General features: G+C 36.7%; 1 protein-coding gene across 1 annotated transcript; it reads left to right on the plus strand.

The window, feature by feature from the left end:
• Window positions 1–483: 483 nt before the first annotated feature.
• On the plus strand, window positions 484–10578 carry DLL1 (delta like canonical Notch ligand 1). Its single transcript, XM_053709143.1, has 11 exons — window positions 484–1080; window positions 1612–1920; window positions 3408–3468; window positions 3910–4167; window positions 5388–5448; window positions 5648–5778; window positions 6292–6461; window positions 6862–7078; window positions 7973–8750; window positions 8882–8987; window positions 9853–10578. The coding sequence occupies exons 1-11, from the start codon at window positions 1027–1029 to the stop codon at window positions 9856–9858; spliced, it is 2151 nt and encodes a 716-aa protein (XP_053565118.1). The 5' UTR covers window positions 484–1026; the 3' UTR covers window positions 9859–10578.
• Window positions 10579–12573: the final 1995 nt, after the last annotated feature.

Genomic DNA, 12573 nt, shown 5'->3' on the forward strand with positions numbered 1-12573 from the left:
AAGAGGTAATTATTATACATCCCACAATGTAGATTTGTTTTCCAACGTATTATGTAGGGGTGGGAGGTGAAGGAAGAATGGGGGGGGGGTCTTGGCATGGGATACAGAAGCGTGTATGAACCACAGGGGAGGAAGCTAAGGGGTGTTGCTTTTTTTTTTAAAAAAACAAAAAACTTCGGGTATCTTCAGGTTAAAAATTTTCAGGAATGTAAATGTGTATATATTTTTTTTTCTAGTGTGTGTTATGCTGCAGAACAGGGGAAGGGGAGGGGGCTAAAGATAGGCGGATTGCACATTTTACAGCTCACTGACCATTTGGTGATCCATTGAGAGGAGGGTTTTTGTGAAGTGGCTCCTTTGTGATATCTGTGGCCAGATTGGGGGTCTGTTCATTTGCATGTCATTAACCATGCAGGCGTCAGACTAGATATAAAGAGACTGTGCTTAGCAGAGGGAGTCAGATACTACTTGCTGCTGCACAGTGAGAGGAGAAGCTTACAGCATAGAGCAACACTGGAGCACATAGGTCACAAGATCTTCATAGTTGGACACTTCTGTTAACAACTATAATATCCCAACGCTGCATTTCCCCTTATACACTGGATTCATTTGATACTATTTTGGGGGAAAAAAAAACTTATTTTTGTGTGTGTTTTGGAACATCTTAAAGAACTGCATTCGTCTTTTCTATTAGGATTATATCTCTGGACTTCCATGGATTTTTTTCTGGTTGATTTTTTTCTTTCATGATTCAATTCCTATGGATTTTAGATAAAAAAAAAAAAATACAAACGGATTGAAAGAACATATAAGTTTATGATTAGAATTGTAATCTTTACCTAGAAAAAAAAAAAAGTCTCCACCTTTTTTTTGTCATTCACTCAATGAAAGGGCGTATCTAAAGAAAGAGGAAAAGAAAAGGAAAGCAAGGCGTTTGACTGTAGCAGTCTAGCTGGGACAAGCCACTTGCACCCAGGCTGCTTGTCACTTACTGTCCTAACCCACAGTGTAAGGAAAGTCACCAACATGGCAAGTCAGTCCATGCTGACTCTTGCCGTCCTCGCAACACTATTATGCCAGGTAAGTAGCTAGTTCTCTTGTCTGCTTTATAAGATTTACTGAAATGTGATGGGTAGCAACAATTATGGGAAAAATCTAGGTGCTATTTGTGTATTCAATGTATTTCTATGCAGGTATTGGGAAGGTGAATACACGTTTTATGTGACTGCAGATTATTGTATAGTATGACATACAGCAAACCATTTTCCTATCCATTTGTGAATATATTGTGTATTATTATTAGTATTTATTTGTATAGCATCGTATCCCTAGGGTACAGAGATAGGGGTATATAATGACAAGGTTTTGTGATAGGATATAACAACATAACAGACTAAACAATTATAGTAGAGGAGTATGGGGTCCTGATCCGAAGAGCTTACAGTCTCGATTATTATTATTTATGCAATTATAAACGGTGTATTTTCAATTTGTAGTGCTATTCAATTGGTTTATTCGAATTTGAATTGATCGCACCTACTATATTATGCATTTTATAGATGTGTTTAAAAGGGATTAATAATGTAATATATATGGTTTGTTTACCCACAGATTTCCTGCTCTGGGCTTTTTGAGTTGAAACTGCAGGAGTTTCTGAATAAAAAAGGTCTGGTGGGAAATTCTAACTGTTGCCGGGGTGGGATGCCCAGAGCCGCCAGCTTCCAACAGTGCGAGTGCAAGACCTTCTTCAGGATCTGCCTCAAGCACTACCAGATCAGTGTGTCCCCGGAGCCTCCTTGTACTTATGGCAGTGCTACAACCCCGGTGCTGGGCTCCAACTCCTTTAGTATCCCGGAGAGCAGCAGCTCGGATCCAGCTTTCAGCAACCCCATCCGCTTCCCATTTGGATTCACCTGGCCTGTGAGTGATCTCTAACCTACTTCTCGCCTTCATATTAGGGTGACCTCTGTTAGGTGCTGCGGTTTTATTACACTGGAGTGCTGCTGACTTATATTATTAGGGGTTCAAGTTTTTCGAATCAGTATCTAAAAGATTGATATAGCAGGTAAACAGTAAAATTAAACAATAATAACTTCATAATAATGATAATAATATATATATTTAATGAATTGGTGATTGTTTACACAGACACCCTGCTATATCCTGTCACATATATTCTGAAATAATACTGATAAATGACAGGATTGGATAGTGAGTGGCTCTGAATGACTTGTGTTAGCATCTCTGATATGGTTAAGTAGTTGTTGAGAGAAGCAGCGATTAAAATAGCATTTTAGAGGGTGTTGGCTGATCATGCACTGTATAAAGATAACAGAAGCTGATGGACAGATTAAATATATACTGAACCTACTGTCTGGGGTTTGGATTGATAACAGAAGTGAGTCCATTGATGAAGTGGAGGTGCTCAGATAGTAAGGGGCTATGGGGGGGGGGGGGTATTTTTTTCTGTTTACATCTGTCACTACCCTAAGAGGACATTTGTTAGCCCAATCTCAAAGAAATGTAACTGAAAGGCAGAAGATTTGCATGTGAGATGCAGGAAGGTCTTAATTAAAAAAAAAAAAAAATTGTCAAAATCTTGACCATTAAATAGGAACAAGTGTTGGAGTGTGGGAATTGTCACTATCCCATGACTTCCAGTCCCTAGTGTTTGTTACTGGATGTATAATTGTCAGTTCAGCGTGAAATTCCCAAAGCACCCATTTTACAGCCATCATCAATGTGTGAAACTGGGGAAATTAAGCGTGAATATTAATGGCATAATCCCTGGCAGGGTACTGTTCGCTGCATGTTTTTCCGTATTGGGAGTAGCATGCAAAGGGTTAATAAAAAGCTGCTTTTAACCATCTGCACTCTGCTTGAAATAAGCATTATATTGTGGGAGTTGTTTTTGTGAATTGTTTTGAGCCTCTCTCTGGCATTGCAGGGGTTTAACTAGGCTGAAATGCTAAAACAAACAAAATATACACATACCAGGAAATATCTATAAAAAAAAGTACACCCATTTCCTTAGGAAAACTAAAAACATTGATCTAGCCAATGCAACTGAAATAACCCCGCCTATGTAGTGGAAAGACAGCACTCCAGTTGTAGACAAAACTAAATACTATCTATCTATCTATCTATCTATCTATCTATCTATCTATCTATCTATCTATCTATCTATCTATCTATCTATCTATCTATTTATCTTGTATCCATCATCTATCTATCTATCATCTATCTATCTATCTATCTATCTATCTATCTATCTATCTATCTATCTATCTATCTATCTATCTATCTATCATCTCTCTATCCACCTTTCATATTTTGTGTCTGTTTACTTATGTCTACAATATATTTGTTTTTATTTTTTTAACAGAATTTTCTTTTTCTTTATATAGGGTACCTTTTCCCTCATAGTTGAAGCAGTAGCAACAGATTCCATGGAAGACTTGAGCACAGGTAAGATACACAGTGCTTCTAAGCCACGTGCGCATCTACATGTCGTTGCATTATTAAAGCAGTTTCCAGTCCCAGTGCTGACTTAATCCTATTAATATGTGTGTATCATTTGAACACAAAATGCAGTAGTAGATTAAGCAACATCACGCCTAGCTGACTTTGCAGTATCTTGGTTACAAAACACAGTATGCTATGCAGTGTCATAGAAACATACAATTTAATAGCAGAAAAGAACCACAAGGCCCATCAAGTCTGCTCACATTTCTTCTTTCTGTAATTAATTCTCTAGATAGGCTATTTCAGGATTACTTTCCTGCCATGTAGTACAGCATCCAAATACAAACTATTTTTCTTCTGGGTATTAACACTAGCTTTAAAAATATTTTGCCAGCTGGCATTTGTGCAATGATTGTAACGGATCGACTTTTTTTTCTTTGGCAGAGAACTCTGATCGCCTTATCAGTCGCCTTTCCACCCAACGGCACCTAGCAGTAGGTGAAGACTGGTCTCAGGATGTGCACAGCAGCAGTCAAACTGAGCTCAAGTACTCATACCGTTTTGTGTGCGATGAACATTACTATGGGGAAGGCTGCTCGGACTATTGCCGCCCCAGAGATGATGCTTTCGGACACTTCTCTTGTGGCGAAAGGGGAGAGAAAGTCTGCAATACTGGCTGGAAGGGGCAATACTGTACTGAACGTAAGTGTAAATATTAGATATGCATTAAATATTTAGATTTTAAAAATGGGGGAGAAATCAAATATTGCCACAAAACCTGTTATAAAAAATAGAGGGTCCTTATGGTGAGAGGGTCATACTTTTTCATTTATTCTTGTTTTTTTATTTTTTTTATTTATTTAAATGATCCTTTCCCACATTTATTCCTATCTATGTCCTAGATAGGGTGTATAAGATGTAAAACGTGCTCTGCATTTGGCTGTTGAGACTTTTGATAATTTGGGGTGCTAGAATAGTGATTTTGGGGTTGCATAGCACCCCATTACCCCTAAGAACCATCACTGAACAGAGTACATAATCAATTCTCATATGAAAACAAAAATAGCTGCTATTATTGCATCACCTGTTTTCACACACTTTATCTTATCAGTCCTTTTGTATAAAGATTTTTTTCTTCTTCCATAGAGTATCTCATTAATCACGTTGATCAGTGGGTTTTTTGTTCAGTCTACTGGGGGTGTTCCATTCTATTTTTCTACATCTAGTGACACATTGCTTTGTAAAATGTGCACTGCCTGCTTAACAAGCTTGTCTTAAGCAAGGGAAGCAGGAAAGCCCCCCTCCCCCTTACTCCCCTTTGTGAGACCAGTGCCCCTCTTTCTTCTGAGAACTTTAGGCCATTTATTTGAATGATAATAATAATGAAAAGTTTGTAGAGAAATCACACGCGTGCCATAGATTAGATCTCTGCAGTGATTGGTTAGAGGGAAGCACCCCCGTCTGTGATTGGTTATAGGGAGTGGGTTATTGTTGCAGGAGGGCAGCTGCTGTGTGAGAATAGACAATAGAGCAGCTGTCCTGTACTGGCACCATGCACACCAGCTGTCCACTCTTATCTGTACACACTCGCTGGGATATTAAGGGGACGAACCATGTGTGTGTGTATAGAATTAGGAAAAGGGAAAAAAAAAGGGGACTTATGACCCTCGCTGGGAAAAAAAAGTGTGTTTAAAGGGGGAGGGGGGATTGTGAGTCTTCTTTTGTCTGTGTGTAAATGTATTAAGAGGACTGATTGTTTGCAAGTGACCAGCAAAGTACTCAGCTACCAAGCAAGATCAGTAACTCAGCAGCCTGCAGAGATTACCAGTGTGTATTACAACGGCATTGATTTAAATACATTTGTTATGTGCAGGATTTTGTACACATTATTGCAGTGCTAATGTTTTCATTTTCTCTTTTAGCAATCTGTTTACCTGGATGTGATGAACAGCACGGATTTTGTGACAAACCCGGGGAATGCAAGTAAGTTTATCTTTAATTATAATATAAAAATAGTTATAATTCTGTATTATTTTACATATGCATATTTTAATATTTTTGGTGGGTAAATAATTACTTATTAATAATATTTTATTTTTTTATTTTTTGGTTAAGAATACACTTTTTATTAAATTTTTTGGCAACCAGACCCTAACCAGTGTCTTGCATTTTTTTTCTCCAGGTGCAGAGTAGGTTGGCAAGGCCGTTATTGTGATGAGTGTATCCGCTACCCTGGATGTCTGCATGGAACATGCCAACAACCATGGCAATGCAACTGCCAGGAAGGCTGGGGAGGTCTTTTCTGCAACCAAGGTAAGTTAGTGCAGTCAACAAACAATCTTTCTTAAATGGTAGTAGTTTTGTGGAATGATCTACCTGCCGACATGGTGATGGTTGATAAATACATTTAAAATATACTTTTACAGCTTGTTAAATGGCCACTAAAGTTAAAATGACATTTTCACGATTCAGAAAAGTATGTAAATTAAAAAAACCTTTCAAATATACCTCCATTATCCAAACGTGCACACTTTCTGAGGCTCCAGCTACTACTGAGCATGTGCAATAGTGCACAGTATAAACATATATGCATTTTCTGATTGGCTGATGGCTTCCACATGATGCAAGGGGAGGGAAAATTGGATTATATATATATTGGATATATATATAAACGCAGTGCTATTGCATTGTATTTTTATTGTGTATTTGTCAGTTATTCAATTCTGCAGTATTTTGTGGTCCTTTAACTTTTTATGTAACTAAACTGATCGTGTTTGTTTCAAATCAAAATGATAGATTTTTAATCCTTTTTGTTTTCTACAACAGATCTTAACTACTGCACTCACCATAAACCATGCAAAAATGGTGCTACTTGTACCAACACCGGCCAGGGAAGCTACACCTGCTCCTGCAGGCCTGGTTACACTGGATCTGACTGTGAAATAGAGATCAACGAATGTGACACAAATCCTTGCAAGAATGGAGGAAGCTGTACCGTAAGTATTCTTTACTTCTTGATGTTTCTGGCTGAAGTCATAACAACAGTGAAATATATAAATGCATTGCAATGATATTGTATAACAATATGATGAGTTAAAAAAAAAGATTATATTTCAATAAAAAAAAGAAAAAGAAACAGAAATATTTGGTATTGCTATTATAAGGAATAGTCTAGTCTGCTGCTAGTCACTTTCTCAATGTAGTCATTAGATGGCAGAGTTGCAGCCTATTGAATGATCTGTACTGTTATGTTACTATGTTATGTTAATACTAAGTGCTATGAGCAGTAGGAACACTACATAGTAACTGTGTAGTAGTTTTTTTTTTAATCAAGCTTTATTCCAGTGTCTGTGGCTTTTGTAACAAGTTGTATTTTTTATTTTTTTGTTGGGACAGGATCTTGAGAACAGTTATACATGCTCCTGCCCACCAGGTTTCTATGGTAAAAACTGTGAGCTCAGTGCCATGACCTGTGCGGATGGACCTTGCTTCAATGGAGGAAGGTGCACTGATAACCCAGATGGTGGATACAGCTGCCTTTGTCCAGTGGCTTACTCAGGCTTTAATTGTGAAAAGAAAATTGACTACTGCAGCTCTAATCCATGTGCCAACGGTAAGAAAACTTACATTCAAACTGTATACATATTATGTTTAAGTGTATTTCATGATAAATAGATATCAGGCCCAAGCAAAGCAAAATATCCAAGAAAGTTTAGTTCTGGATGTTTACATGCATAAATGTGCCCCCTCCAACACTTTCAATTCACATTTGGTCACAGTTATGGAGTTATCTAGGTATGGGGGCAATATTAATACAAATTAGCATGGCTGTGACATTCTCTTGCCATATTTTAATAGGAAAAGCATCTGTATCCAGCAAAGCTACAAAGTGTAACTCACATGCGTAGAGGATATTTGCTGCAACATTTATAACCCATAGAGGGACTCATGATGATTCCTGGGATTGCAGCATTTTTTGTTTCAAATTGGGAGAATCCTGCATTTCTTTGGGTGGCATTTATAAAGACACTTTAAAGGGACACTCAGGTCAAATTACATTTTCATGATTCAGATACAGCATGTAATTGTAAACAACTTTCCAATTTACTTCCATTAAAAAATATGTGCACAGTCTTTTATATTTACATTTTTTGAGTCACCAGCTCCTACTGAGCATGTGCAAGAATTCACAGACTATACGTATATGCATTTGTGATTGGCTGATTGCTATCACATGGTACAGGGGGAGTGGAAATATACATAACTTTGAAATTTGTTAGAAAAAAAATCTACTATTCATTTGAAATTCAGAGTATATGCTATTGTATTGTCTTGTTATCTTGCATTTGTTGATTATGCAAATCTACTGTGTTTACTGGTCCTTTAAATAGAAATTAAAAAAATTTGAAGCCATCATATAATAGTACCTAGCAGCAGTTTATTTTTATGCTATTCTGTTGTTCATACACAAAATGCTTACTAATCTTTTTTTTATGTATTGTTACAGGTGCTCGCTGTGAAGATCTGGGGAATTCTTATATTTGCCAGTGCCAAGAAGGTTTCTCTGGAAGGCACTGTGATGACAACCTGGATGACTGTGCATCCTTTCCCTGCCAGAATGGTGCTACTTGCCAGGATGGAATTAATGACTATTCCTGCAACTGTCCTCCTGGGTACACAGGGAAGAACTGTAGCATGCCCGTGAGCAGGTGTGAACACAATCCTTGTCACAATGGGGCAACATGCCATGAGAGAAATAACCGTTATGTCTGTGAATGTGCCAAGGGCTACGGTGGCCTTAATTGCCAGTTCCTTCTTCCTGTAGAGAAGCCTGTTGAACAAAGAATCACAGAAGAGCAAAATGGACAGTTTCCATGGATCGCAGTGTGCGCCGGAGTTATTCTTGTGCTGATGTTGCTACTAGGAGTTGCTGCTGTAGTTGTCTGTGTGCGTTTAAGAGTGCAGAAGAGGCGCCAACGACCTGAGGCTTGTCGTGAAAACAAGACCATGAACAACCTTGCTAACTGTCAAAGAGAGAAGGACATTTCTGTAAGCATCATTGGGGCCACACAGATCAAAAACACAAACAAGAAAGTGGACTTTCTTAGTGAAAGCAATACAGATAAAAATGGCTACAACAAGGCCAGGTACCCATCTGTGGATTATAATTTGGTGCATGAGTTGAAGAATGAAGACTCAGCAAAAGAAGACAGGAGCAAGTGTGAAGCCAAGTGTAGCTCAATTGACTCCGACACAGAAGAAAAACACTCAGTACATTTAAAAAGGTATTTTTAAAGCCTTTCTGGAATATTAAAAGTCTTGTATAGTTTATTATGTATATGTATGATGTCCATAGTATACATATGTATGATTTGATTCACATAGTCTAATAAAGTTTGTATTTGTTATCCTACAGTGAGTCCTCAGAAAGGAGACGAAAAGACTACTCATCAAAAGACACAAAATATCAGTCGGTATATGTCATATCAGATGAGAAAGATGAATGCATCATAGCAACTGAGGTCAGTATCTTATTTTGTTGTCAAACTTTCTTTCATCAGTTTAGTTTCAGCTTTAAATTATAACAATTGATGTTCTAAACGCTTTTTATATATTTTAGATTCTAAACATTTTTTTTTTTTTTTGGCTAAGCATTTAATACAAAAATAGACCCTAACAGTTAAAACTTTATGCTTGCTATTAAGCTAGCCAAGCTATTTGTAAATAAGATGTATAATAAAGTAATGGTTTGTAGAAGAAAAGGTGTATACAATTTGAGATCAGTAATTGTAGGGCAGCTATGTTGTCCAAAGCCCAATCTGTATTATCTTAATTAATTTACCCTAAGTAAAGCTAGCTATATATGTTAAAGGGACAGTCTAGTCAAAATTAAACTTGCATGATTCAGATAGGGCATGCAATTTTAAACAACTTTCCTTTTATCATCAAATTTGCTTTGTTTCTTGGTATTCTTTGTTGAAAGCTAAACCTAGGTAGGATCATATGCTAATTTCTAAGCCTTTGAAGGCTGTCTCTTATCTCAGTGCATTTTGAAAGCTTTTCTCAGCTAGACAGCGTTAGTTCATGTGTGCCATATAGATACCATCGTGCTCACTCCTGTGGAGTTATTTATAAATCAGCACTGATTGGCTAAAGTGCAAGTCTGTCAAAATAACTGAGATAAGGGGGCAGCCTGCAGAGGATTATATACAAGGTAAACTGTGTATTACTAAAACCATGTTGGTTATGCAAAACTGGGCAATGGGTAATAAAGGGATTATCTTTTTAAACAATAAACATTTTCAAGTTTAGAGATGATAATTGCTCAGAAAATTTACATTGGCAATACTGGACTAAAAATATATATTTTTTTCCTTTTTCTCCCAGGTGTAATATGGACACTGTACAACACAAATTCTTCTCAATTATTCAGAGGTTACACGCCCACGTGAATGCTGCTGATGAAAACAGGAGAGGGACATTCCTTTGTTGACTGCTGCTGAGATTTTGAAATTCAGTCTGAGCTGGTTCTCTACTGAAGTTAGCAAATTGACTGCAAAACAAAATGGACACTCTAAGCTAGCCTCCGTGTCCAGACACAAACTGTTGCACTGCCGTTTCTGAACTTCTCCATTGCACTATGAACAGTTGCTTTTTTTTTTTTTTTTAATTATTATTATAAATAAATAAAGATATATATTTAATAAAAAAGACTTCTACATACTACAGAAGAAGAGTGCACTGCCTGATGTGTATATTTTGGATTCGTATGAGCCACTCCGTTTCTGAACTCCCAGACAGACACTGCCTTCTTTTGACTTCTTTTTGATACTAAAAGGTGTTTCTACTAGGTCAAAAAATGTTATTTTTTGAACTTGTAAAACTATTTTTACGATATTTGTAAAGCCTGAGTATTTGTGATGTTCATTTTTATAATTTAAAAGTTTGGTAAATATGTACAAAGGCACTTCGGGTCTATGTGACTATATTTTTTGTATATATATGTATTTATAAAATATTGTGCAAATGGTATTTGATTTTTTTCTACTGTTTTTGTTAATGAAGGAATTCATTTTAAACTATTTTTCCAAAATAAATGATATGAATGATAAACCTTGGATTTTTGAGTTATGTTTATACTATGAATGTTATTCTGTAGATACTGCAAAACTTAAAAGCCCTAACTTGAAAAATTGTTAAACACATAGGTAAGGTCCTGCTTGGGTACCAAATGCCTTGCATCTCACCTAAGCCTTTGTTTAGCCGCTACATACAATTGCTCCTGATTGCATCATTGGCCATATTCGACTTAGAAGCTGTAAATCTTGTGAACATGAATTTATTCAGGTGTTTAACACTTTTGTTGGGGTTAAAGGGACATTAGACACTAAATACATTTCACACACCTCTCTAATTATGGGTGCCACCATTTTGGAATCTAGGTTACACTGCAGGTATCTGAAGAAGAGTTGCTGAAAATGTGTAAACACATCAGCACTGGAATGCAGTGAAAGCTAGATGGCAGCACCCATGACTAGAGGCGAGGCGGGAAATGACCCCAATATTATGCTTATAAAGTGTCCCTTTAAATATAGCATGCATATTTAAAGGGACACATATAGGTCAGCCCTATGCTTTATCTATACCAAGCTAGTACTCTATTAAAGGGACATTAGAAACCCAATTAAATCACCAATATTTTTCTTTTCAACACCATACTGAGAGGCTGGGGTACCACACCCCTTCTTAACGTATGTTGCATTTCACCTGAATATAGGGTATTACTACACAGTGATGCTTAGATTAATGCACGTGTTCATTTATAAGTGTCCTCTGATTTGCTACAGTGTAGGACACTAGACACACATGTGCAAAAGCATATTCTAGGAGGGTGTTCTTAAAGGGACACTGAATCCAATTTATTTTCTTTCGTGATTCAGATAGAGCATGCAATTCTAAGCAACTTTCTAATTTACTCCTATTATCAATTTTTCTTCATTCTCTTGCTCTCTTTATTTGAAAAAGAAAGTCCAGAACCTTGGACAGCACTTGTTTATTGGTGGATGATATCCACCAATCAGCAAGAACAACCCAGGTTGTTCACCAAAATGGGCCGGCATCTAAACTTACATTCTTGCTTTTCAAATAAAGATACCAAGAGAATGAAGAACATTTGCTAATAGGAGTAAATTAGAAAGTTGCTTAAAATCTCATGCTCTATCTGAATCACAAAAGAAAAAATTTGGGTTCAGTGTCCCTTTGAATGATAAACTTGCAATTGAAATCATAGTTTCTGTTTCTAGTAAAACCTTTATACTGTATGCAGGTTTCCTTTGTAATACAGCCCTTAGTTGTTAATACGTTCTAAACCTATATAAAATCATTAATGGTCACTTTAAAGGGTTATTCCAGTCAAAATTGGAATGCACATTAATGAATTCCAGTTTTGAATAAAAGCATTTTTGTAATAAGCAAGTATTAGCAAAAATGCTTCTAATGAATGCTAAAGCTGTTTCAAATGTGTATTTAAGTATGCAACGTGCACCAGCATTTTAAAGACAGCACTTGCTCAGAAAGCCTAAGGTGCTTGTATAATCTGGATACAAGCCCAAATGGCGCTCTGAGTAATTGCAGTATTTAAAATGCTGGTGCGCAAGTCTCTTCTTTTTACTTTTAACCATATATGTCATATATCTTATATTGCACACCCCAGACACACTTTTATAATTTCAGCCAGTACCTATTGCTAGACTAGCTGTCTTGTCACTCTATACTCTATAATCCATGCTCCCATTCGCAAGTACTTAGTATAGGTATAGGTTTGTCATGGCAATTTAGACTTCTTTGCTAGCACCTACTTGATTTAGACTCAGACTATTTCCTATGTTAGAATGGTAAAGCTGTTTATACCAAACTTGTTTTGTATCGGGACATATGTATTGTTACTATGTTATTGTACATCACCTCAATAAAAAATTTATTTAAAAAAAAAAAAAAATGCTGGTGCGCTGAGAATATCTAGCTATGCTTCACATGCACGTGCAATTGTTAACACTGAAACAGTGATAATTTTTACTAGAAACACTTTTGCTAATACATTAATATTGC

The sequence above is a fragment of the Bombina bombina genome, chromosome 4 (genome assembly GCF_027579735.1).
Source record: "Bombina bombina isolate aBomBom1 chromosome 4, aBomBom1.pri, whole genome shotgun sequence".
Lineage (NCBI taxonomy): Eukaryota > Metazoa > Chordata > Amphibia > Anura > Bombinatoridae > Bombina > Bombina bombina.

Bases quoted from the DNA above. Each gene is read 5' to 3' on its own strand.
- DLL1 (XM_053709143.1), top strand. From the start codon at position 1,027: ATGGCAAGTCAGTCCATGCTGACTCTTGCCGTCCTCGCAACACTATTA. The intron at 3,469-3,909 runs GTAAGATACACA...TTTCTTTGGCAG, and splicing joins CATGGAAGACTTGAGCACAG to AGAACTCTGATCGCCTTATC. The intron at 6,462-6,861 runs GTAAGTATTCTT...TTGTTGGGACAG, and splicing joins AGAATGGAGGAAGCTGTACC to GATCTTGAGAACAGTTATAC.